The sequence below is a fragment of the Hemiscyllium ocellatum genome, chromosome 34 (genome assembly GCF_020745735.1).
Source record: "Hemiscyllium ocellatum isolate sHemOce1 chromosome 34, sHemOce1.pat.X.cur, whole genome shotgun sequence".
Lineage (NCBI taxonomy): Eukaryota > Metazoa > Chordata > Chondrichthyes > Orectolobiformes > Hemiscylliidae > Hemiscyllium > Hemiscyllium ocellatum.
Window position 1 is genome coordinate 29,832,288 of NC_083434.1, and position 27,892 is coordinate 29,860,179.

Here is a 27,892-nt window from a genome sequence, read left to right on the forward strand (position 1 = left end):
TCCAGGGAGCTGAACAGTTTGTGGGTGTGAACATTTGATCAGAAGCCATTGGACTTCCAGCTTAAATGCAGTTTTATTCTCCCACCCTCCCCCCACCCCCCCAGTGTAAGCTGTAGCTCTTAACCAATGTGTCAGGCACTTCATACATGTGAATCCGTCACTGAGACTCTTGCAAGCAAGTGAAAATATCTGGAGTGAAAACTGAGGCACAATAAATTTTAACCAGGAAAAGGTTCAACTTGGTTAACCTTTTAAGCACTGAGCATTGAACTGCCTTCTCGTCTTTCCTTTCACTGATGACATCCATTTTGTATTGGGTCTGTTTGGGTCTGTACTTTGTCAATCAGGATTGAAAAGGACAAGTAAATTTTGTAATTTTGGATGCTGTCATAATACTTTCAACTTTTGTGATGACCCCAGGAATAATGGGGCCTGATGTCCAGTGCACTATTGTAGTGAGACATGAGAAGTGCGGTCTGTAACCTCAGACCCAGGCATTTGGTGCCAAGTGAGTGAGGCTAAAGATCTTGCACTTGTACAAATCTCCAACTGTCCAGACATGCTATGATATTCCATCCTGCTGCCTGGAGTTAGCAGGGCTTTCTGGTGGGAGTCCTCCCTTTTAACACTCGGGGATTTTACAGGGAGCATGTTGCATGCACCAATCCTATACAATAGGCGGTTCATGCTATGTGTGCTTATCAAAGCCTTGAATCAGTGTTCTATATGTGCACAGGCCGTGAGAGGTATAGCCCCATTGAACTGCTTAAGGGGGCTGCTGTTCAAGTTTTCTTTGCTCTCCGGGCCCATGCTCCACATGTTTCACCCACCCAGTATGGAAGGGTCAAACATGTGGATGGATGTTTAACCCTTCATGTGGATGGATTGTTGGCCCTCCTTGTGAGCCTACTCCAGGGCCTGGTCTAGGTCGTCAGTAATAGGCCTGTGCAATGGGGCTGAGGAGGGGCTCAGAGGATTCCATCTGTGCCCAGGAGTCCTTGCAGAGACATAAAAGTGGCCTCACCAACATCCTGTACAACCTCACTATGCCATCCTAATTCCTGCACTCCAAGGTCTGAGTAATGAAGGGAAACATGCTAAGTTCCTTCTAAATCATCCTATCTACCTGTGACGCAACTTTCAAAGAACTATGTACCTGAACCCCTAGGCCTCTCCACTCCCTCTGTGACTCCCTTGTCAGGTCCACACCCCCACCAACCCAACCTGCACTCCCAGCACCTTCCCCTGCAACCGCAAGAAGTGCAAAACCTGCGCCCTCACCTCCCTCCAAGGCCCCAATGGATCCTTCCATATCCGTTGCAAATTCACCTGCACCTCCACAAACATCATTTACTGTATCTGCTGCACCCGATACATTGGGGAGACAAGTCACCTACTTGCGGAATGTTTCAGGGAACACCTCTGGGAGACCCACACCAACCAACCCAACCGCCCTGTGGCTGAACTCTTTAATTCCCCCTCCCACTCCGCCAAGGACATGCAGGTCCTTGGCCGCCTCCATCGCTAGACCCTGGCCACACAACGCCTGAAGGAAGAGCGCCTCATCTTCTGCCTCGGAACCCTCCAACCACACTGGATGAATGTAGATTTCTCCAGCTTCCTCATTTCCCCTCCCCCCACCTTATCTCAGTCCCAACCCCCGGATTCAGCACCGCCCTCTTGACCTGCAATCATCTTCCCGACTTCTCCGGCCTAACACCCTCACCTTCCACCTATCATATTCCCAGCAGGACCTTGTCAAAGGCTTTAATAAAATCCATGTAGGCAATATCTACTGTTCTGCCGTCCTTAGTCTTTCTGGGTCTATCCTCAAAAAAAAAAACTCAGTTGAGTTTTTAAGATATGATATCCCCCCCCACACAAAGCTATGCTGATTATTCCCAATCAGTCCTTGCCTAATCGAATACATGTAAATCCTATATTGTCAGAATCCCTTCAAACAACTTACCCACTACTAATGTCAAACTCTCAGGTCTGTAATTCCCAGGCTCCTCCTTACAACCTTTCCAAAATAAAGGCACAGTACTAGCCACCATCATTCCTTTGGCACCTCACCCGTGGCTGTAATTGATATAAATATCTCTGCTGAGGGCCCCAGAATTTCTTCCCTCACTTCCCAGAATATCCTGGATAGTTCTGGTTGTCCTGCTACAGGAAGGATGTTATTAAATTGGAGAGGGTTCAGAAAGGATTTGATAGGATGTTGCTGGTACTGGAGGGTTTGAGTTATAAGGATAGGCTGGGACTTTCACTGGAGTGTAGAAGGTCGAAGGGTGATGTTATAGACGTTTATAAAATCATGAGGGGCATAGTTAAGGTGGATGGCAAAGGTCTTTTCACTAGTCTGGGGGAGTTTGAAACTAGGGGCAATATTTTCTCTCGGGGGTTCATATGTAGGATAAACTGCCAGAGGAAGTGGTAGATACAGATATAATTAAAACATTTAAAGGGCATTTGGAAAGGTAAGTGTTCAGAGACATGTGGACCAAATACAGGCAAATGGGACCTGTTTAATTTAGGAAACTTGGTCGCCGTGGGTTAATTGGATCCAACAGTCACACAGCATGGAAACATGCTATGGCCATGTGTTGACTCAAAAACTTTGGTCAACACACACTTTACTTTAAGCTGGTGAGAAATCGGTGGTTGACACCCCAGAATAGCAATCAAGCTATCTCTTGGAGGACTATTAACAGATCTCTGATCTCTAACACGAAAGCAGTATATTTTATAATCTTTGTGCGTGGCTAATTCACTTTTTCTCATTCCCACATGATTTAATGTTGTTACCTCTAGCAGAGTTCTCATAAGCCAAAGTTAGATGAGCAAAGCAGCTGATTTAAATGTAACTACAGCTAGTGCTGTTCAAAGCTATTGACTTAAATACTGTTCTGATAAGTAAAAAGTAGAAAAAGCAAGGCAGTGAACAATATTCTATTGATTAAAATTAAAACAGCCTAGTCCTAGTACTGGGACAAAACATATACAGGAACGTCTCTAAAGTAATTCTTATAAGTCGTGTTCTCATCACCACTGTGACTGCAGCTGCCATTTCAAATTTCTAAGGTAAGTCATGATTGCAAAGAGCCACTTTTAACCATTGATTCCCCAATACTTTATCAAATGTGATGTCAACCAGCAGGGTGTCTTCTATCAAACAATATGTGAAACTTAATTTTGTCTTGAGTATATGATTGTTGTTACAGTTTCCCTTTTAAGTGTCATTATGTGTTAATTTGGTTTAATGTAAATTTGCCTGTCGATCAAGTGTGTAAAGGCCGCAGGGTTGCTGCGCTTGGTAGGTAGGAGGCAGATGTATGTAAAACACAACTTTGTAACTAAGCTGTCAAGAAAGGTCCTTTGCACCTGATCTGCATGAATTAATAGAGCAGGGTCTCCAGCTCGTGGAACCAGACATTGGGTTAACATGTTGTTTTAATCTTTCTCTTCAGGTGAGCGAGCATGGTCAAACATTATGGAAATACTGGATGAAAAAGATGGGATTGACACCGAGCTTCTCGTTTATGCAATGACTTTAATAAATAAGGTTTGTGCAGTATTTGTTTGAAGTTTGTGAGCCTGATGTCAAATGATGCCATGAACAGTCTGCCACCAAGTGACAAGTTGGCATTTGACTGAATTTTCTAATGAGATGCATTCCTGCAGGTTTAGTTGGCTGTTCAATTGTGCTGAGTTTTGAAGCAGCCCTGCATTTGGGTTAATGCAGGCCCTATTGTAATTATATTTGATAGAATTTGGAAATTCTTATATTCTCAATTTTCATCATCATCTTGGTAGTTTGTTCTAAAACACTTAGAACCTCAATGGTTCATGTCTGTGCACCTCACCAATTCTGAAAGGGAAATCAGAGCAGTTAGTGATTTTGATCCTGTTTTTAATAACATAGGATGGCACGGTGGCACAGTGGTTAGCACTGCTGCCTCACAGTGCCAGGGACCCGGGTTTGATTCCCGTCTCGGGCAACTGTCTGTGTGGAGTTTGCACATTCTCCCCGTGTCTGCGTGGGTTTCCTCCGGGTGCTCCGGTTTCCTCCCACAGTCCAAAAATGTGCAGGTTAGGTGAATTGGCTATGCTAAATTGCCTGTAGTGTTAGGTGCAGGGGTAAATGTAGGGGAATGGGTCTGGGTGGGTTGCACTTTGGTGGATCGGTGTGGACTTGTTGGGCCGAAGCTCCTGTTTCCACACTAAGTAATCTAGCAATAAAGGTGATCAGGTGACATTGTGTTACCTGTTTAATGCTACTCTTTGTTCTCTGTTAACTTATTAAATGAATGTTGATGTAGTTTTGGATAATAGCTGTAACTTTAACTTTAAAATTCTGAAATGTTCCCTTTCAAATAGAATCAGAGATAACTGACCTTGGCTCTGCACAGGGTAGTATGACATACATAGTGTATCTAAAATGCCTCACAACTCTTTTCTAATCTTGGGCATGTTCAGGTGATTGGAGGGAATTGGAAGGTACTGCATGAGAGACCAGACAAGGAGTACTTTAAAAAGTTTGCTATGAACATTGTCGAGAGGAGATCGTTCTCGAGGAGCTTTGAAAGAGACTTGGGAACAGCTTGTTTGCCTATGGGCAGCTGTAATGCGATGTATTGCTCAGTGAGAGTGAATTGGATAATAAATACTGTGCCTACTTGCAATACCCACGTGGAAAAACAGACAAAACTCCTGAAATACTAACAGAAATCCAAGAATAGGAATTGAGAGCCTGCATTCATTTGGTAGTACAGAACTTTGAGTAACATCAAAGACTTTTATCAATGGGAAAAATACAAGCTTTCGCCTTGTATTCATCAGGACATTTGCAAGGGCACCAATATAAAGGATGCTTTGAACTGTAGATAGCGTGTGCTAATTGATTGGCAAGAGGCCTCTAATTGGTAGAGGCTTTGCCATGTAAAGTAGTCCAGTTACATGATGACTGGCAGTTAACTGCCATCTTTGTTTAAATTTATTCTGGACAAGTTGACTAACTCGTCAAGGCATTGTCCTGAGGAATAAGACAGAATGACTGGCATCCAGTTTTTGAAGTTGAAAAAGTCATGCTGGGTACACAATTAATGTCTGTCTGTCAATGAGTTAGCACTTTTTTCTCATGTAATAAATTGTTCCCCTTTCCATTGGTATTGTTGCAAAATGTTCTGATGAGTGCAATTAAAATGCTTTGAGACATTGTCTTTTTTCAGCAAGGTTCAAATTGAGAGGCTCATGACTTATAATATGTTCTCTACTTCAATGAAGGACAAAACTATGGAATATCATACCACTTGGAAATAAAATTGTCATAGGTGAAGTTAATATATTAAAGTATTAAGCAGCTTAAGCAACTGAATCATCTTTGCTCGACTTTGCAATTTGCTTATATCAAACCTGGCAGCTGGTACTTTTATAGCTTCGCACTTTCGTTATCCAGGGCCGCTAATATTTAAACATCATCTGTGGTTACTCGGTTATATTCCAAAGGGTATTTCTGTATTCAAGTAAGTGCAGCTGGTATAACCTCATCAAAACCCTGTACCATTATGCTCTGCACATTCTGTGCATTGTTGCAGTACTGATTTCATCACCCATTATTCCATTATATAGATGACACTTACCTGTCCATGATCATTACAAAAATCATTCAAGAATAAACCTGACTTTTTCCAGCCCGAACCAACTAAACATTTTAACCAAATTAATTTTGTAGCTTTTTATACTTTGTTTTCAGATTTAGGCTCCTTTCCCTGTAGGTTTAAAAGTAAAGATCTTGTTGAAGTTTATTGAAGGTGAAGCTACAGCTACTATGTATGTAAAAGCAGAAGATTTTGATTCAGCCCTTGACCCTGCTCTACCACTTAATGAGACCATGATTGATCTTTGGCTTATTCTCCCCATATACCTTTGAGACAACAAATCCATCTCACCCTCCAATATATTCAGGTGCACTCGCACCCCTCAGGCACTTTATGTTTGGGCCATGAGTTCATCTATCTTATGTGGGTACTAATCACAACCAAATGAAGTGACTTCAATGTTATTTTTATACTATATTTTAAATGCTGACCCTGGCTTTATCCTCACCAAAACCTTTTCTGCTGATTCAACCTTATCTTTGGACCATGTAAACCCTCCTGTTAGTTTAAAACCATTTTAACCTACTCTAACCATACTGATGCACTCTTGAGTTCTGACACTCCATCCTTTTCCTGTTTCACTCTCATGAACAATGCCTTACATTGCTACCCTGAACTATTATCTTGTTCTTTTTGTTTAACTTGCTAAGTTTCCCATGGTGTAAACCCCCCACCCCCCCCCACCCCCACTTTTAGTTTGAAACCTGCTGTATAGCTCTCATTAAAAGATTTACACTTCTCTGGTCTCAGTATTGTTCAGGTGAATACTGCCCTAATGGTACTGCTTATGCCAGTACCTCGATCAAAATCATTTCTCTAAAACCAATCTTTTGAACCGTACATTCAACTCCAATCTTATTTACTGCACACCAGTTCTTCTGGCTCATGTAATAATGTCGAAGCTTTTGCTTTTTTAGTTCTGCTTTTAAATTTAGCCCTTAGTTGCTTATGTTTCCTCAGCAGAGCTTTTTTTAATTGGATCCATGTGAAATATGATGACTGGATTCTACCTCAGCTACTCCAAGTTCTTGTCCAGCTTGAAAGAGATGTCTTAACCTTGGCATTGAGCACAGCTTTTGGAATGCACATTTGTGGCTGCAGGAAGTAACATATATATTCCCTTAACTATACTGTCCCCTACCAGAACTACTTTCACTTTTCTGACTCCCTGCTCCTTGTTCTGGTCAATTTACTCATCTGTTCTGTATTCCCTGCCCTTGTCAACACAAATTATAAGAATCTTTATTTAGTTGGGTAATGGCAGCAACTAAGACTTCTCCATTCCCACTTTCTGGGCCCCTATATCTGCCTCACATGTAATCACACCTTACTGACCTGGTCATGAACCAGATCTGAAGTTGCTGTCCTAAGCAATGTGAATGTCTCTTGAAAGAAAATATCTAGGCACCTTCCCCCTTTCCAAATTAATAACTAAGCCAGGGCTCCTTGACACCTTCTGCAGATATGATGATATCCTCCAGCTCCCATATGCTACAGCTGCAACACATCATTCACCTTGTCAACTTAATTGTGTATTGCTTAACATATTAGGTTTCCAGTTTAGAAATAACGCCAAATTATTATCTAATATTAACATTTTATCTGCTCAATTAACTAATGCTTTTGAATACTTATCAACTAATGGAGACTGGAAGAATGGAATTTGGTGCAGAGGGGCAGGGTTAGCTGCTTTATAATCCTAAGTTATCAATGATTTCTCATTTCACTGACATCTGTGTCCTCTACTCTTTTGTTGCCACTCCTATTTGAACAAGGGAGCTTGATATGAAGCTGAAGGATACAACTGTTTCCATTACCTCAGCACTTTGATCATTTTAGCCACATCAGCATTGTTTTCATTCATACTTCACATTTTATAATAAACTGTGGAGAATGAGTGGAAGGACGCAGTGATGAGAAAGATGGTGGATGGCTGATGATGGTAAGTTGATAACAGTATACTGTGGCAGCGTCTCAATTCATCCAACTGGACCATTTGGTCAGCTTTGAAATAAATGTTTGCCTTGAAATGATGTTTCTCCATTAATAGTTTTTTTTATATAATGTTCCTTTGTGATATTTTAATGGTAGAATAATGAGTCCTGATTGAAGGGCTAAGTGACCTGTTTAAACTAATGAACAAAGAAATCCCACACAAATGCAAAAAATGTATGCGCTCAATTTCCAAACACTTATTACAAAGTTTTTGTATGCTGTACAATTCCAGCTCTTGCACAATAGCACAAAAGTGAGAATGTTCAGCTGTCTAAATTTGGTCAAACTGATTTCTTGGGGCAGTGAGAAAATGCTGACTACAAAACTCCTTTAGCTTTGTTTTAAGGGATACATTTTTCATCTGCGTGTTTAACAGTTTCTCTCTCTTCATGAAATGAATGTATTCATGTGCTTTGTTGGAATTCCCAGACGTTGGCAGGTTTGCCCGATCAAGATTCCTTCTATGATGTGGTGGACTGCCTGGAAGAACAGGGGATGGAAGCCATTTCCCAGCGGCACTTGAACAAAAAAGGAACTGATTTGGATCTGCTCGAACAATTCAATATTTATGAGGTAATGTTTCACACTCCCACGTTAATCTGAGCACAATTACATTGTTTTTAAAAAGATGCTGGGGGAGGATGAGGTTTATGAAAATTGTGAAACTGCAGAATCTGTAGCCTCCAGTAAGCAACTTGAGCAGAGTTAGCCTTTTATTAAGGGATGCAAGATTTCATGAGTCTTCTGTTGAGCTTTGATGTAGGCTGATAATTTGTGCAATTGAGAAAGGCAACATTGTTGGACTGAGACAAATAGCAAAAAGCTTTAGACTCTGGCAGTCAGGTCAGATGTATGAAAATATACAAACTAGTACTTTACTTTTCTCCTCCTCCTCCTCATCACCCCCCACCCCCTCCTCCAATCCCCTCGTATCTTACGCTACTGCAATAATCCATCTTGGCAATAGCTCACTCAAGTGATTGTTCAGATGTGAGCTTAGAAGTGTCAGCAAAATATTGAGCCTTGATTGAGGACAGCACAGTTAATCTCACTGTTGGCGTCCACTATATAATTTTACAGAGGCGTCACGAGATAGCAGTCAGTCCCCGGAATCATGGCTGGTTTTCACTCTCCTAAATAGTCCCACAAAACCCTGTCATTTGCAACACTTGTGCTAATGTAATTCTCCAGTAAATTAGAATAATACATGCATGCTGTGATGATGGTACATTTGAGATGCGACAAATAGATGAGAGAAATTTCTCTGTCGAGATTCTGGATCTTGACTGCAGAGATTGGCAACCAAATACATGGAGGAATTACTGACAAAGGCACCACTGTGAATGAGGATTGAGAAACGACAATAAGGATTACATTTGTAGTGCAAACGCACAAAGTCAACATTTGACTGAGAAAAGATGGGTTAATACTCTGACAGGTACACATGGAAAATAATTAAATTTTTGTTTCATGGGTACTGACTAATCTGTTTATTTCAAGTCTTTAGATGTGCCAATTCTTTTTGTTTTACTCATATTGTTTCTGGCACATTTTGGTCTAGAAAGCATCATTGTAATAGAAAGAAATGAGAGTTTTGCTCCAAAAATGGTAAAATACTTTGAAAATTATAGCTCTAAATCTTGTAGCAGTTTGTTTTAAATAAATCAATTAATACAGCGCACAAGTGATCTCCATTATATACAATGTATAATGTCATATAAATATGTCAAATGTAATATTAATTGTATATTTATAATATATCATATAATACATGGACAGTCCTTGTTGTCTGCACAGTTTCTATCTAATCTCCTGCATACCCCTTCTCTCTGTACAATGAATCTATTGGATCTTTTTTGTTCCCCTTCCTCTTCCATCTCCCATAGATCCGTAAGATTGTTTTCAATCTAAACACACTCTGTGTTGTCTTAAGGTCAGGGTATAGTTTCTTGGAATTTAATGATTCTTCATCACCATTCAGGATTATGAATCCCTCAATCAGTCTCCTCTTCAGTATGAAAAAGCTTAATCCCTATCATTTTAACTTGTAGCTCAGTTATTTGATGACTGATGTTATCCCTTTTTCCAAAGCCTAATAGATTTTCTGTTATGACCTAATTTCCTCTCCAGCTTAGCCTTGAATCTGGATTGTTTTTGTTTACCACAGTCATATGCACATGTGGTTCTACAGTCTATTAACCAATATTTCAAATCCAATCCTGTTAATTTTGACAGGTTAGCTTCTATCTTACAGGTATTAAGATCCCACATTGTTAATATTGCACAGGACAGGTCCCAGATTGAAACATGGCTTAATAGACATTCACTTTGTTTTTTTTAATTTCCTGATCAGTAAGTTACTGATCACGGTTACAAGAGTCTGCCAGTGTAGTTTTCACACACAAAATAAAATGTTTATTAAGCAAGGAGATGTATGAACTATGTTACACTGGACAGAAAAGTTGGAGAGATTTCATTATGAACAATGGAAAAGGACTCGCAATTGGGCTAGGCCTTTTATCCCACCAATGTGCTTTCAAAAATACCAAATCCAAGTGACACTTTGCCATTTTCTTCACACAGAGGCTTGTTGCTCAGGCTGTCACAATTACCAACAGTTTGAGATTTTTTGTGCATTTGTGAGCTGCCTTTCCTTCAGCTGGCATTTCTCCTTGAGACTCAATCCAAAAGGCAAACTAAACTCCATTACTTCAACTTCCAACCAAACGCATGAGTAGCCTAAACTCAGTTTCTATTAGTCTTGCAGAATTTCTTAGCAGAGAGTTCAACACTGTTACATGCACACACAACAAATGCCACCTTCCACCTGTAGTTTTCTATTACTCGGGGTGTCTCGATGCCTGTTACTAGGCAACAGCTCAGTTTTTTTTTCCCCTACCACCTTTATAAAAGCAGTAAACCATTGCTCCCATCTCCCCTTCCCTTCAAGGGTTATGAATCCTCATTTAAAATGCAAGGAAACAAACAATCCTCCAGACTCCTCATTACTGTGTTTACGACAATCACTCTAAAAGTGAATTAAGACGTGTCTGCCATTGCTTCATGCAGGAAATACAAAAATTAAATTTGAAGTTATTCATAGTTCCTAACAGTAGTGTCAATATTTGACAATGCTCAATCCAATTTATTTGTCCGTCTAAATCCCGACACTATTGCTGTATTTGTAATCCCTCCTTGTGTCACAAGAACGTTTTGGCCATTTTGCCTTTACGCTTCACAGGAGTGCCTCCATTTGTTGGGAAGAGAAACTGTAGGCCATCAATATAAGAGGGTCACCAAAAACTCCAAAAGAAAACATAGAAGGTGGTTATTTTTCCAAAGAGTAGTGAAAATGTGGAATTCACTACCACAGGCAGAGGTTGGAGTGATAATATAGTTGCAGTTAAGGAGAGCACAGGCAAACCTTTTGGGGGCAAAGAGAGAGATGGGTTGCAATGGTAGATTTAGATGAGGAAAGATGGAAAGAGGCTTGATTGGAGAATACACACCAGCTCTGAATGATTGGGCTGAATGGCCTGTTTCAATGCCTGTACCCAGTATAAACTTGAAAATGTGTTGCTGGTTAAAGCACAGCAGGTTAGGCAGCATCCAAGGAACAGGAAATTCGACGTTTCGGGCCAGAGCCCTTCATCAGGAATGAGGAGAGTGTGCCAGGCAGGCTAAGATAAAAGGTAGGGAGGAGGGACTTGGGGGAGGGGCGATGGAGATGTGATAGGTGGAAGGAGGTCAAGGTGAGGGTGATAGGCCGGAGTGGGGTGGGGGCGGAGAGGTCAGGAAGAAGATTGCAGGTTAGGAGGGTGGTGCTGAGTTGAGGGAACCGACTGAGACAAGGTGGGGGGAGGGGAAATGAGGAAACTGGAGAAATCTGAGTTCATTCCTTGTGGTTGGAGGGTTCCCAGACGTTGTTATGTTCTGCCGATGGAGGAGTCCAAGGACCTGCATGTCTTCAGTGGAGTGGGAGGGAGAGTTAAAGTGTTGAGCCACGGGGTGGTTGGGTTGGTTGGTCCGGGCGTCCCAGAGGTGTTCCCTGAAGCGTTCCGCAAGTAAGCGGCCCGTCCCCCCAATATAGAGGAGGCCACATCGGGTGCAGCGGATGCAATAGATGATGTGTGTGGAGGTGCAGGTGAATTTGTGGCAGATATGGAAGGATCCCTTGGGGCCTTGGAGAGAAGTAAGGGAGGAGGTGTGGGCGCAAGCTTTACATTTCCTGCGGTTGCAGGGGAAGGTGCCGGGAGTGGAGATTGGGTTGATGGGGGGTGTGGACCTGACGAGGGAGTCACGAAGGGAGTGGTCTTTGCGGAACGCTGATAGGGGAGGGGAGGGAAATATAGCCCCGGTGGTGGGGTCCGTTTGGAGGTGGCGGAAATGACGGCGGATGATACGCTGTATACGGAGGTTGGTGGGGTGGTGGGTGAGAACCAGTGGGGTTCTGTCTTGGTGGCGGTTGGAAGAGCGGGGCTCAAGGGTGGCTGTATCGGCGCTGCCTCGTGCTCCCACGAGGCGGTTGAACAGTTCATCAACTTTACCAAATGCTCCACCATTTAATAAAATCATGGCTGATCTTTTCATGGATTCCGTTTGACTTAGCTGCCTACTTATCATAACTCTTAGTTCATTCACTGTCAAAAAACTATCTATTTTTGACTTAAAAACATTCAGCATGGTAGCCTCAACTGCTTCACTGGGCAGGGAATTTCACAGATTCACAACCCTTTGGGTGAAGAAGTTCCTCTTTAGCGTAGCCCTAAATCTGTTCCCCCTTATTTTGAGTCTATAGCCCCTAGTTCTAATTTCACCTGCAGTGAAATCAACCTCCCTGCTTCTATCCTATCTATTCCCTTCAAAATTTGTTTCTACAAAGTCCCCCCTCATTCTTCTAAATTCAATTGAGTATAATCCCAGTCTACTCAGCCTTTCCCCATGAGGCAACCTTCTCAATTCCAGATTCAACCTAGTGAACCTCCTCTGCACTCCCTCCAGTGCCAGTGTGTCCTTTCTCAAGTAAAGAGACCAAAACTACACCTAGTACTCCAGGTGTGACATCACCGCCATCACCCTATACAGCTGCTGTATTTGCCTTAATTGCCTGCTGAACCTGCACGCCAACTTTTTGTGAATCCTACACAAGGACACCCAGGTCCCTCTGCGCAGCAGTGTGCTACAATTTTTCACCACTATAATAAGATCCATTTTGCTGCTGTTCCTACCAAGATGAATGACTTCACATTTACCAGCATTGTACACCATCTGCCAGACGCTTGCCTACTCACTTAACATGTATACAGCCCTCTGCAGACTTTGTGTCCTTTGCACACTTTGCTCTACCACTCATTTTGGTATCATCTGCGAATTTTGGCACGCTATACTGGGTCCCAAACTCTAAATCACCTACGTATGTGATGATCTGTCCATATAGCATGCAAAACAACCCTTTTTACTAGATCTCAGTACAAGTGACAACAACAAATCAATCAATCAATATAGTGCAATAGCCTGAACTGACATCAAGCACAAAGTAGGGTGATAGCCCCTGGAATAGGAAGTCTTATTCTTGATCATTGAGTTTGTTTAGCCTTCAGAACTAACTTGCCTTCCCAAGTTTGGCATTGGCTCTGCAGTATTGTCGTCATGTTCACAATAATTGTAGTTCACATGCCTTCAAGGTAGTTTGTGATCTTATTGATTTTCTTTCAACTATCTTTAAGTAAATTTGGGGGGAAAAAAGTGACATTGCTAAGTGACAAGAAAGCTGCCAGGTGGTTGTTTGAAGTCTCACTAATTTAATAATGTACTTTCAAAAAGGAAGTTTGCCAAATTTAACTGGGCTACAAATGACTCCATTCCAGATGAAGGGTTTTTGCCTGAAATATCGATTTTCCTGCTCCTCAAATGCTGCCTAACCTGTTGTGCTTTTCCAGCACCACACTCTCTACTCTTCACCTCCAGCATCTGCAGTACTCAGTTTTGCCTACAGGTGACTCCAGTCTAGCACCACTTGTTAATGGACTGCCCCTAACCTATGCAAAAAAAACCCAAATAACTACGCATGCTGGAAATCAGAAACAATAACTGAAATTAGTAGAAAAACTCAGCAAGTCTGGCAGTACCCATGATGAGAAAGTAGGGTTAACCTTTTGTGTCCAACTGACCCATCTTCAGAACTGATTTGTAACTAGGAAAAGGTTGGTATATACAAATAGATATATCTCTGCAATATATATATCGTAGAGTTGTACACCACGAAAATAGGGCCTTAGGTTCAACTCATCCATGCCAACCAGATATCCTAAACTGCTCTAATCCCACTTGCCAATGTTTGGCACGTATACATCTAAGACCTTTCTGTTCATGTACCCATCCAGATGTTTTTTAAATGTTGCAATTGTACCTGCCTTCAGCACTTCCTCTGGCAGCTCCATACACTCATCGTCCTCTGTGTGCAAAATTTGCCCCTTGGGTGTCTCTCAAAGATTCCTCCCTCTTCTTAAACTTGTGCCCTCCAGTTTTGAGCTCCCTGTGCTAAAGGGGGGGGGGGGGGGGGGGGGGGGGGGGAAGAAGAGGGTTAAATAATAGATGGAGACAGAGCAGCAATGGTGCAGACCAAGGAAGGGATAAAACTCAGCCTGGGGGCATCAATAGCTGCTCATGGGGACTATTAGCTAACAATGGGTTGATTGTGGTAAAAGCCCCCGTGATGACAGGGCCAGGACATGGGAGAAGGTGCTGAGGCACTAAAGTTATTTGACTTGATACTGAGTCCAGAAGGTTGCAGGGTTCCTCAGCAGAAAATGAGGTGTTCTTCTTCCAGCTTGCTCCGAGCTTCACTGGAGAACTGCAGCAAAACTCGGACAGAGATGTTGATCTATGAGCACAACATGTTGCAGTAGAAGCCAACAAAAAGCCCAGGGTCATTGTCTCTGTCTTGCAATAATTTTGGGGCTTGAGCACCTTATCCCATGTCCTTACTCCAACTCTTGCACACCAGGCCTTGTCGTCACATAGGCTGCTACCACAACCAACCCACTAATGGTCCCAATTAGCAGCTACCCATTGTACCAGATTGACTTCCCCAATCCCTTTATATGTCTAATTGCTGTTTCCTTTCTGGCCTCCATCTGCACCAATTATTTACTCCTTCCCCTTCCCCTAACCCCCCTTCAGCATTTAAACCAGCCTTTTCCTGGCTGCAATCAGTTCTGAAGAAGGGTCACCAAACCTTGTCTCCATAGATGCTGCTCGACCTGCTGAGTGTTTTCCAACTGCTTCTGGTTTTCTGCTCACTACAATGATGCAATGATCTACCTCAGTGAGGCTAACTCACTGGTTGTTCCTCTGAGTCCTAAGAAAAAAAAGGCTGCTAAAACAACTTAAGACTGCCTTCCAACTCTGGCAGCCTGTAGACTGTCAGAATTAATGGTTTTTGCTGGGATAAAGATGTTGTTCTGAACTCCGTTAAAAATCACACAACACTAGGCTATAGTCCAACAGGTTTAATTGGAAGCAGTAGCTTTTGGAGTGCCACTCCTCCATGTCTGAACTCTCACTGAGAAATCTAAACCAGCACAAGAGTAGGCTTTTTGGTCATTTGTGCCTGCTCCACCATTCAATATAATCATGGTTTATCATCCAATTCAGTGCCCTGTTCCCACTTTCTCTCCTTGTCCTTTGATCCCTTTTAGACCTAAGAAACCCGTCTCCTCCTTTTGGCCCCTAGCCTTCACTTCTCTGTTTGTTTGTAAAAACACAAGTGAGACTAGGCAGCAGTTACCTCACTGGGTAGTTTGTTGAATCATTTAGCCTACCTCATAATGATCTATTGGGAAGGCTGTCCTTAGTTCACTGTTCCAAGTGACTTTCTGGCCCTTTATATAACAAAAACCTTCCCAGAATTAAAGAATAAAAACACATTTCTCTCTATTAATGAATCCAAATTCCCAAATAATAATGGTGACATTCATCACACCGTTATCAAGATTGACTCAGACGTTGGCCCAATTAAAACAGAGGTGAGAAGGAATTTCTTCTCTGGCTAGTGACTCTGGAATTTTTATTGCAAAGGACTGTACAGGCTTTATCATTAAGTATATTCAATGCTGAGATAAACCAAGCTTTAATTAGGATTGAAATGTAGATTAATGGGAAAAAGGTAGGAAAGTAGATTTGAGGATTCAGTGAACGGCAGAGCAGATTCAATGGGCTGAACAGCCTACTCCTGTTTCGTTTAATGTTATGGTCAATAGCCAAGTAACCATAGGAAATGATGTCACCACAGGAAATTACATCACCAACCCAAGGAAAGCCAAACATATAAATAGAAAGCAGGAAACACCAGCAATGCTTCACCTGGTGGCTCGCTGAAGATGTTACCTAGTATGGTGACAAAACATCTGAAAATGAACCTTCCAGCTCAGTGAGTAAACCTACATCCAGAGCCAAGGTCATAGCTGACCGAGTTAGCTCAAGGTTGCCACGCTGAAAGAACTAACATAACAACTTAACTTCCCCAGTCCTGATGATGATGTTAATTCTTCAATCAATCTTTCGGTCAACACAGGTTCATGATGGCAGCTTCAATATGTGGTCTGGTACAGCTTTTAGCACCCCAACTCTGGGCAGTTAGAGCTGGGTGGTAAATGCATGTCTTGTCAGCGATGGGGAGGAAAAAAACTAACGAAATGTTTACACTTGGGTGAGCAAATTAAACAAAGTGAATTTTCACGTTAACATAGTCATACAAATCATGTTTTCTTCTTTTAAAGCTGAGCCTGAAGCATGAAGATGGCGATGATGATAGTGTTACTTTAAGTGGACGCAAGGACCGGCGGAGATCAAGTCTTGGTGTGAATGAGCGGCGTGGATTAGAACGAAGGAGGAGTCGAAGGCATTCAGTGCAGAATATCAAGAGCTCCTTGTCTGCCCCTGCCAGTCCATGCAGTGCCCTGCCTGGCCATTTAAGCCCACATTACCTCACGTCCAATGGCCAGATGCATGAAGATCTCAGCGAAAAGTAAGTGATTGCCAAAAATTGAACACAGTGCGGAAACCGTGTTAACTGGAGATCCTTTGTGAGGTGGTGTTATCCTTTACTCCCTCCAATGAATGTTGCATGAAAGTTACTTTTTAATCCTATCATATCATCTTGTTTTAGTTATCGCACCACAGATAATTTGTGGCTCAGCCAAGGTTTGGCTGTAAAGAGCAAAAAGGACTCGCAAACCTATCATCAATAAACATTGATAGTGTAGCAGAGGCTCAAAAGCATCATCTGATATTGTCCAAATTACACCCAGTTCAGACATCCTGATGGAACTGTACGCATTCATTGATATGTACAACAGAAAACTGCGAAAGAGGAATACACATATTTCACATGCACATAAAGTTGAAACTTTTATCCCAGTAATGGGAAGATCTTTAATTGTGAAGTAATCTAGAAGATGGTGAGGTGTACAAGTAATAATGCACTTGTACGCACAAGTGACAACTGAATGAAAATAACGTGTAACTTTTGCAAATGACCATGAATGTTTCATTCAAGAGAAGATATTGGACCCGCAATGTGTAAACTATAGATGTAGTAGGTTGAACTGTGTCAGCACTGTGGCTCCTAATAACTGGAGGTGTAGATTGAGAATTTATTTTGATGCTGATAATACTTAAAGTTCCAGTTTCTCTGACAAGTCAACTTGAATCACAACACTGAAGATCAGAGTAAACTAATAAATTATAATCAAAACAGCGCTTCAGGGATGTGCCGTTTGCACTCTCCTGAGTCAGTAGTTTTGAGACATGGGTGACCGTCAAGAAGCAGATATTCAATTCAATTCACTTCACTTCACAAATATAATGATGCCTGTCCCAACCATATGTCCAACTTCATGCCCATAGTAAGGTCAGAATTGGGCTTGGACCAGTTGCAACTTGTTTTGTGCACAACATTTGTGCAAAATCAGGTCTGTTGTGTTTCATAGTGTGCAATAACCAAGATTTCTGTATCCAAGATTTGAAATGTATACCATGGCTGTCATAAATAAAAGTAAGTTCTTATTTAGATTCCTTGATAATTGAATTTGAAGTTTACTTATTCAAGTCAATGTTCTTGCCTGATGTTAATTTGCACCTGAACCTAAATCCTTGAACAGAAGCAAAATAAGGGCCTTACCCTTATTCACTAAAACGCAGAATCCCAATACTCGGTTGTCTGCTGCACGGTGCAGGTTTGAGCCAATACCTTCTCATGTCTCTCTGAATGCAGTAGTCCAGTTTTAATCTCATCACCTTCATTCCTGTTTTTTGACGTCAAATTTACTCTGTTCAGCAAAGACCAGCCTCAGCTGCACTACGTGATCTGCCATGCCAATGAACCAACCCAGTCTGATGATGTATTTGAGGCAAATCTCTCAGAATGCAATGCGTAAGTACAAGGGGCTGCATTAAATTGCATGACTGCAGCTTGGGTCACTCTTCTGCTCCTTGTGCTTCACCTCTCTGGGGATGGGGACGCTCTTGTGAAAAGCTTTCCTTGCTGGACGTGCTGCGTCTGTAAATTAGTATGGATTTTTATTTGTTTGTAACATCTGTTCTTTGTGAGCCCACTTTACACTCTTGAAAGCGCAGTCAGGCTCTCAAATTGTTGAGACAAAAATGTTGTTTTGCCCAAGTTAGTTATCTTTGTAAAAATTGTGGCACTTTTATTTTGACATCTTAATATGGAAGGATGCATTCACAAAAGCTATAAGCAGAGGTCATTATCCAAACACTGAGTTATAATGGTCACAGCTGAAAATGTGTTGCTGGTTAAAGCACAGCAGGTCAGGCAGCATCCAAGGAACAGGAAATTCGACGTTTCGGGCCAGAGCCCTTCATCAGGAATCATGATGGTCACAGCATGTCAATGTGCAGTAGCAAAAACCCCCTTTGAAACCTTCCTTATCCCATTTCTTCTTTTCCATAGTCTTTCCTTTACCTAATTTTTCACTCCTTTATCCAAGAGACATCAGTTTATTTCAGTTTTGATCACAACACTTGCACTCATCGAAACAACAGCCTCTTCGACACCTTGCATGAGATTTCCCTTCAGGTTATCAATTTGGCCCATTCTCGTGTGTTAAAGCTCCACTGTGGACTTGGCGATTTTTTTTAAGGGTGCAGAGATCACTGAAGCAGGCAGGAATGCTGTTTGGTGAGCTGGTGAGGTGATAATGGAGCTGACTTGATGATTTTGAGATAACCATAGAGTGAATAGTTTGGTCACTCTTGTGTGCGTATTACTGTTGGATGACTTCAGAAAACTGGCTACATTCCCTCAGATGCAGGCCATTTGGCTCCTGAACACATTGGTGCTGTCCATAAGAAATTTTTACAGGACCTGTTATGTGTTTTGAACTGGTTTTCTTGGTTCTTATAAAATCAGGTGGACTTCTCCATTACTTAGAATCAATGCTTATTGAGGATCCGTACATCGTAGCAAGGCTACACATTCCACCCTTCAAGCAGAACACTATTGCATGGCCACTGTGTTCACAGTTGCATCTCTGTCTGAATACCTGAACTTGACCCGGACAATCACAAAGGCCAACCTCCCATCTAGAGAATCAATCCACCATGCCAGCTGTCAAGGAAAATCAGCCAGCATTCTCAAAGACCCATCCCACCCTGGCAATGCTTTTTTTTACAACCTCTACAATCGAGGAGAAGGTACAGAAGCCTGAACACGTGCACCAGCCAGTTTTGAAACCGTTTCTACCCTATTGTTGTTAGAAAACTGAATGGACTCCCAAATCTAGGCATTCACCTGTACTTGTTTTTTTTTGTTGTTTTTGCCACTGTTTACCTACTATTTACATATCCGTGCTATTTAACTGTGATCTGCCTGTATTGCTCACAAGACGAAGCTTTTCGCTGTGCTTCGGCACACACGACAATAAATTCAATTCAAACGCTTATCCGTGCATTCATTAAACCCAATCTTTACAGTATAGTGGAGATTCTGTTCTCCCTCATTGAATATTGAAATTAAACTGAATTAATATTCATGCACCATTTTACTTGAAGCTAGGTTGCTGTGCAAAGTTTTCCTTTGTCATTGCTTGTATGTTTTCTTTTAAATAAGCTAGGTAACAGAACTGAATTCCCATGTGGTGTGTTCTGTATGAACAATAATGAAGATGGTAAGCTTTGTTGATAGGATGCTGTATTATTAGAGGTGCAATCCTTTCTATGTAATGTTAAACTAAGTTCAAAATCTCAGAACACCAGGTTACAGCCCAACAGATTTATTTGAAAGCATTAGCTGTCAGAGCACTGCTCCTTCTTTATCTGATTAGGTAGCTGATCAGATTGCTGATGAAGGAGCAGCGCTCTGAAAGCTAGTACTTCTAAATAAACCTGTTGGTCTATAACCTGGTGTTGTGATTTTTAACTTTGTCCACCACCCCAGTCCCACACCAGCTGCTCCACATCATGTTAAACCAAGATCTGCCTGTGTGGAGACATGCAAGAGGCACCCAGCGCTTCTGAAGCATGGAAGATCTCACTCTCATGGTCTACAATCCTCCCTAAACTAATACCTCTGAGTGCAGACAAGATTATAAGGCATAGGAGCAAAAGTTGACCATTCAGCCCATCAAGTCAGTTGTACCATTCAATGAGATTGTGACTGATCTGATAATTCCACTTGCTGCCTTTTCTCCATAACACTGGATTCCCTTACAGGTTGAGTGTGATGGTCACATCCTTGAATGAATAGTTTGATATAATTATTTTGCTATCTATGTGCCATCACTGTAAGCGAAATGCATGACACACGATTTCTTACATGTGACCTCCTCCTGCTAATCCAGCCATTGTTTGGCACACAACCATTTGAATTGGCCAGTAATTTGAATCTCTCACCCTCAAGCTAACAGAAGCATACTGAAACCAGTGTCTGTATATTAAAGCAAATCTATTAATTAATAATTTGGAATAAGATTTAGTATAAGAGTAAATTAGTTTGTTTATTGTCTTCCATATGCTGTAGCCGCTGGCTCTGGTTAAAATGGATAAATGCTCCAGCACTTCCCCAAAACGTATACAACCATTGAGTGCATGGAATGGCAGATATTTAGATTTGCTGACTTTCACTTGTCTGAGTGTTTGCCATTTGTGACACGGTTGGAACTCAGAACTTGGTGGAAGAGCAAAGTCTGCTAGTCTGAGGTCCATAGGGTTGCTGCCTCTCGCAGACTGGCAGTGAGTTTAACCAAAGCATCACCATGCATCAGGCAAAGTTGAGAAGGAGAAACTGTCATTGTTCCTGCACTGGCTGAGGTTACTGTGTATGGACAGAGGTGGAATCTGCAGTGGTTGATGTAGATGGAACGTTGCCTTGTGGCTGTTTCTAGGCTACTGCTGAGAGCACAGAATTGCTTAATTTAGATTTTGCGGTGAACTTTGAATTATTTGGAAATAAATTGGCAAATCTTCCTTGTCGTTGACATCAAATGATGAACATTTATGGATGACATGATCAGCAATATACTGAGAGAATAAACTGCTATGAATGAGACCTGGGCATCCCTGCGCCTCAGAACTGAAATGTTAATCCTTTCCCTTTAAAATGTGGGCAGGTAATCCTCACTTTCCCGAAGTTAGTCAAGGTTATGGTTAATTGCCTGTGGGCAAATTGTTGATGAGGCACACTCCTTGACAAAGGCAAGACAATGGTAAGTCTTACAAGCTGGGAAGGACCAGCAGAATGAACAATGTCTAGTTGTTGATGGTCTTCTACTCTCAATGGTGGGAAGAATGGGAAAGTTGTATATTTCCATGACTCTGTATGCCTCAGTGAGGTTTTGATTGTGTGTTCTCGATTGCCTTAACCATGTTGAACCAAAAATGCTCACTGGTGTTGCATGAAGATGAGAGGCAAGGGAGCAGCCTGTTAGGTTGTACAGTTGTCACAAAGATGGCTTGAAAATGTGAGGTTGAATTTTGACTTGTTCCATTCAACAGAGAAGTTAGAATAACTAGATTAAGCACGAATCCCCTAAATGCATTTGATTTGAGAAATCTGAGCAGCTAGCATTAAAAAGTCCTACTCGTGAATTAAACTGTTAAAAATTAAATATTATTGAGTGCTTGAAACAGAATAAAAAGCCCATTTTCAATGGTAGTTTGTACAGTATGAAAGCATAAATCTTGAGGCAGAAGGTTTTACAGCAAGATCAAACAGAATGCTTGGATAAAGCGGTTTCTTTTCAGTGAAATGCTGCTTATCCAAATATTGATGGTCTGGGTCCTTTGATTGCTCTAATTGCCGGATATTAGCTATTTGCTTTATATATGCTTCAGCATAACACCATGTTGCTGCACTAAGGGACCACCTGTCTACAATGGACCACCAAGGCTGAGGAAAATCATCTTTGCTTTCATCAAAATTTAGTACAAAAGACAGTATAATTATTTATAGAATCAAAAATATTTCCGTGATTTGTTTGTCTTATTAGAATTTAATACAGCATTTTTAACAAAACTGCCAAAAGATCCAGATTAAATTCAACACTCCCACGTTCTCCATTATGGATATTACTTTAGAGAGTAAATGTAAGGTCTGATAAATCTAGTCTCCAGACTCTTGAGGATTCAAACTGTTAAAACACTGTCCACTGACTGCTAAGTTTGAATAATTGATATTTGAAGTATCCCTTCAGCTGCACAATATTGCACTTATAACCACGTATGTCAAGTCTAAGTTCCAAACATCTTTCATTTCTAGTCTGATCATGATCAATACTCGCACTCCTAACTATAAGACCAAAAGACATAGGAGTGGAAGTAAGGCCATTCAGCCCATTGTGTCCACTCCACCATTTACTAACTATGGCAGACTCTCTAATCCTTTGCCATGTCAGCTGTGGCTCAGCTGGTAATGCATTTGACTCGGAGTAAAGTTGTGATTCAGATTTACCCCCCTCTTCCTACGAACTTGGAAACAAAAATCTAGATCAACATACCAGTGTAATGCAGAAGGACAGATTCACAGCCATCTTCAACTTAACATCTTTGCAGTGCTCTGTGCTGTCAAGTGGTACATAACTTGAGTGCAGTTTAACATCTGTGTTTAAAATGCCCTATAAATACATCAGATTCTAAAATGAACCTCTTCTGCAACCTTGATCAAGCTACTCAAGGACAATATGTACTTTCTTTCTCAATACCCAAGCATGGTCATAAATGCACCTCAAGAGGGATACAGTGTTTAGTAACCTACATTTATGTCATCTCAATCACTTGTTAGGTTTGTAAGAATATTTGAAATGACAGTCATCCTCATAAATTTGGTTGCTATAACTGCATATTGAATGCCGAGCTAGTAATTAACACACTGGCATGATCGGATGACTTGACTTTTCAGTCATGCCTGTCATCAAGTTTGAAGTAATGGTTGTAAATTTAGGCTGCATTTTGCTTTTAACCACAATCTTTAGAGTGTAGCATCACTCTGTTTCTCCCCCTCTCTTGTCAATAAAGTGATGGCAGGAACAGATGATTGGGGGCAGGGCTATAGCATCAGCTGGGAACTTTTAACTTACAGAACTGAGAGTGGTGTTAGTGCTACAAGAAACACAGGATGTGATTTCTCTCTCTCTCTCTTTTGCTCTCTCTCTGCTGCACCAAGTCAAACAAACCCAAGAATATTTAAACGCTGCTACTTGGGTGAGTTTGGAGAGAGGGTGCAACTGTCCTATAAGCTAGAGTAACAATCGTGAGCTTGCTGGTTGCTGGATGAAATTCAGCAAGGGTAAGATATAATTGTTGTTTGTTCAAAAGAAATGTAGCAGTGACTCCTGTGTTTTGTGTGGGAAGGTCAATGTTTACAAAACTAATTTTTTGCAAAAAAACTGGCATTTATACATGTTTTTTTTGATGGAAATCTCTTGTATTCTTTATTTAAAGGATTCAAATGAGATTTAATATAAATTTGAAAATTCGGTCAGACATGAGAATACCTGAAAGATACAAGTATCAATTAAGCGCAATTTTCCCCTTTTGTTTAAATTACCAAGAGGTTGGACACTGAAATTACAATATTGGTATGTGATAAGTTATTTAATTTCAGATCAACTTTTCAAATTAATTTACTATGCTAAAATAGTGCAGAGCACATTGTTAAGCAAACATCCATGTCATCCCATAGTGCAAATGTAATGACTTGCTGCCTGGTAACGACCTAAACTTGCTGCCTGGTAATGAGCTCGCAATTTTATATACAAAATTCACTTGAAGGTAGGAAACAGAGGGTGGTGGTGGAGGATGGCTTTTTGGACTGTAGGCCTGTGACCACTGGTGTGCCGCAAGGATCAGTGCTGGGTCAACTGCTTATTGTTATTTATATAAATGACTTGGATGTGAATATATACAGAATGGGTTAGTAATTTTGCAGATAACACCTAAATTGGTCGTGTAGTGGACAGTGAAGGTTATCTCAGAAGGCAACAGGAACTTGATCAGATAGGCCAATGGGCCGAGGATTGACAGAATTTAATTTGGATAAATGAGGTACTGTATTTTGGTAAGGCTAATCATGGCAGGACTTATACACTTAATGGTAAGGTCCTGGGGAATGTTGCCGAACAGAGAGACCATTGAGTGCAGGTTTATAGTTCCTTGAAAGTGGCGACACAGGTGGATATGATAGTGAAGAAGACATTTGTTATGCTTGCCTTTATTGGTCAATGCATTGAGTATAGGAGTTTGGATGTCATGTTGAGGCTGTACAGGACTTTAGTTAGGCCAGTCTTGCATAAATGCATTCAATTCTGGTCTCACTGCTTTAGGAAAGATGTTAAACTTGAAAGAGTTCGGAAAAATTTGCAAGGACATTGTCAGGGTTAGAAGGTTTGAGCTAGTGGGAAAGTCTGTTTAGGCTGGGCTGTTTACCCTGGTGCATTGGAGGGTAAAGGATTGACATTTATGGAGGGTTATAAAATCATGAGGAGCATGGATAGGGCGAATAGCCAAGGTTTTTTTTCCCAGAATAGGGGAGTACAAAACTAGGGAGTACAGGTTTAAGGTGAAAAGGGGAAGATTTAAAAGGAACCTAAGGAAACTTTTCAAGTTGGGGTGGTGCGTTTATGAAACGAACTGCCAGATGAAGTGATGGAGGCTGGTACAATTTCAACATTTGAAAGACATCTGAATGGGTATATGAATAGGAAGGGTTTAGAGGGATGTGGACCAAATGCTGGCAAATGGGATGAGATTAATTTAGGATATCTGGTTGGCATGGATGAGTTGGACCAAAGGACCTGTTTCCATGCTGTGAATATCGGACTGTAAATGTTATAACTGAGCATTAATTCTTCAGTAGTATTTATGTGTGGAGGGGCGATGGAATGGGGGAGCAGTCAATTATTTGAATTGAGCAGCATCAAGGTGTTTTGATTTGTCGCACAGTTTGAATTCATATACTACATTGTGACGGAGTGGAAATCTCTCTGAAGACAGGGAAAGTTTTAAGTTCCTTTAAAAACATGGCATGATTGCCAAAATAAATCAGTAAGTTGCATTGATGTGGTTCGGCAAAGTTTAGTTCCCAAAGTTTGATAATTAGGTTAAGACTCTTATTATTTTGGAATTCTGAAGAAATATTGACAAATTGTGAAAAGGGAAAACAGCAGACAAAATAAGCAGTGCGATACATTCCCAATATTTTGCAGTAGAATGTTGTAGTTGTGCTCCAATCACTAGGGAATAGAAGTTGATGTAAAAATAACCAATGAACCTTGAGAAAAGCCAAACCAAAGACAATAATCAGTGCTTTCTAAAGGTTCTGGTTGAAGCAGTTCTGACTTGCAGTTAATATCAGAAATGTGTTTGAGATGAGTGCCAGTGGTCTAGGGAAAAGAACAAAAAAACTGCAGATGCCCTCTACCTGACTTCACCTATCCCACTTCACCACCCTGCTCCCCGCCATCTCCTTTATCTGCAGCTCCCCTAATACCCAACCCCAGTCCTGAAAAAGGGTTATGCCCAAAAGGTAGAATTCTCTACCTCCTGATGCTGCCTGGCTTGCTGTGTTCTTCCAGCCACCTGCCTGTCCATGGTGGCCCAGGGAAGGGCAAGTTATGATGGAAAATGAGATGGGATAGCAAGCATAAGTTCAGAATCAAATGGCAAATGATATTGAAAGAGAAGGGATAGGTGAGGTCCGATCAGATTGACCTGATCACAGTAAAATGCAAAAGCCTGCAGACCCCAGCATGGACGCATTTTGCGGTCACTGTTATAACACTGGAGCCTTCTGAATCTGTGGTGTCTTTGTATACAGTAACTGGAAAAGTAAATAGCTTGAAATAGAATGAAGAATTCGTTTTTGGTTTACTGTCCATTGCTGCAGCTGCTCTACTTGGAACTGAATGGCAGAAATCCATTTTAGAGATCCACTTTAAGCATCCCTGAAGTGGTCAAACATTCCTACTGCCTTGGATTGTCCCATCCAAAATGGAGAGAAGAGCCAAAAATATATGGGAACAAAAGTATGTTGTTCAGCCCATTGAATCCACTCCTCCATTTCATGAGTTCAGGCCTAATCTAATAATCCTCAAGAGTCTAGATTAGAGGTGGTGCTAGAAAAGCACAGCAGGTCAGGCAGCATTGGAGGAGCAGGAAAATCGATGTTTCTACTCCTCGGATGCTGTCTGACCTGCTGTGCTTTTCCGACACCACGCTAATCTAGACTCTGATTTCCAGCATTTGCAGTCCTTGTTTTTACCTAATAATCCTCAACTCCACTTTCCTGCCTTTCTTCCCCATGACACTTGACTTCCTTACTCATTAAAAATCTGCCCTTCTCGGCCTTGACTGGAAGGTGGAATACTTTTGAGAGAGTTCTGTGACTTGATTGTTGCAAGTGAAGAATTGGATTTCCCTGTGAATGTGGCAATGTTTAATGAGATTTGGTGAGTCTCATTAACAGTATCATCTGGATAGATTGATGAGAAATCTTGAGGATTGACTTCCAGGCAGAAGACAGAGGGTGGTGGTGAAGGGTTGCTTTGCAGACTGGATACCTGTGACCAGTGGTATGCCACAAGGATTGGTGCTGCGTCCACTGCTTTTTGCCATTTTATATCAATGATTTGGATGGGGACGTATGAAGTATGGTTAGTATGTTTGCAGATGGCATCAAAATTGGAGATAGAGTGGTCAGCGAAGAAGATAGCCTCAAGATTACAAAGGGACCGAAATCCGATTGACCAATGGACTGAGGAGCAGCAGATGGAGTTTAATTTAGATTAACGTGAGGTGCTGCATTTTGGAAAGGCAGATCAGAGCAGGATTTAAACTGTCAATGGTAAGGTCCTGGGGAATGTCAGTAAACAAAGAGACCTTGTAATGCAGGTTCATAGTTCCTTGAAGGGAGAGCCCCAGGCAGACAGGATAGTGAAGAAGGCACTTGGTATGCAAGCCTTTATTGTTCAGTGCATTGAGTATATGAATTGGGAGGTCATCTTGCAGCAGTACAGAGCATTGGCTAGGCTACTTATGGAATATTGCATGCAATTCTGGGCTCCCTGCTAGACAAAGGGTGTTTTGGAACTTGAAAAACTTCTGAAAAGATTTGCAAGATTGTTGCCAGGTTTTGAGCGAGACTCAGAGATTGAATAGGCTGGGACTATTTTTCCTACAGTGTCAGAAGCTGAGAGATGACCTTTATTGAGATTTATAAAATCATGAAGGGCATAAATAGAGTGAATACTCAGTGTTTTTCCCCAGGGTAGCAGATTCCAAAGCGAGATAACAAGGTTTAATGTGATAGAGGAAAGACTTAAAAGTCATCTGAGGAACAGCTTTTTCACACAGAGGGTGATGCGTATGTGCAACGAGCTGACGGAGGAAGTAGTGGAGGCTGGTACAATTACAACTTTTTTTTAGATTAGATTTCTATTTAGATTAGATTACTTAGTGTGGAAACAAGTCCAAAGACATCTGGCTTAGTATATGAATAGGAAGGGTTTAGAGGGAAATGGGCCAAGTGCTGGCAAATGGGACTAGACTTATTTAGGATACCTGGTCAATGTGGACGAGTTGGACTGAATGGTCTGTTTCCTTGCTGTATAATTCTACTTCTAAATACTTGGACTTTGTCCTTTTGCATCTGCTATTTGATGAACTCCATAAGGTGTCAGACCATACTTTCTTCTAAATTTTCTTTACCTTGTCTTAAT

General features: G+C 41.4%; 1 protein-coding gene across 3 annotated transcripts in view; it reads left to right on the forward strand.

Annotated features, from left to right (window-relative positions):
• The window catches only part of fhod3b (formin homology 2 domain containing 3b), a 609,516-nt gene that overhangs the window by 435,304 nt on the left and 146,320 nt on the right, over positions 1 to 27,892 (forward strand). For all 3 annotated transcript variants that reach the window (XM_060850278.1, XM_060850279.1, XM_060850280.1), the window contains exons 8-11: positions 3,474 to 3,568; positions 8,088 to 8,231; positions 16,439 to 16,686; positions 17,998 to 18,093. In XM_060850278.1, coding sequence (XP_060706261.1) covers positions 3,474 to 3,568; positions 8,088 to 8,231; positions 16,439 to 16,686; positions 17,998 to 18,093 — 583 coding nt within the window. The remainder of the gene's footprint in view (positions 1 to 3,473; positions 3,569 to 8,087; positions 8,232 to 16,438; positions 16,687 to 17,997; positions 18,094 to 27,892) is intronic.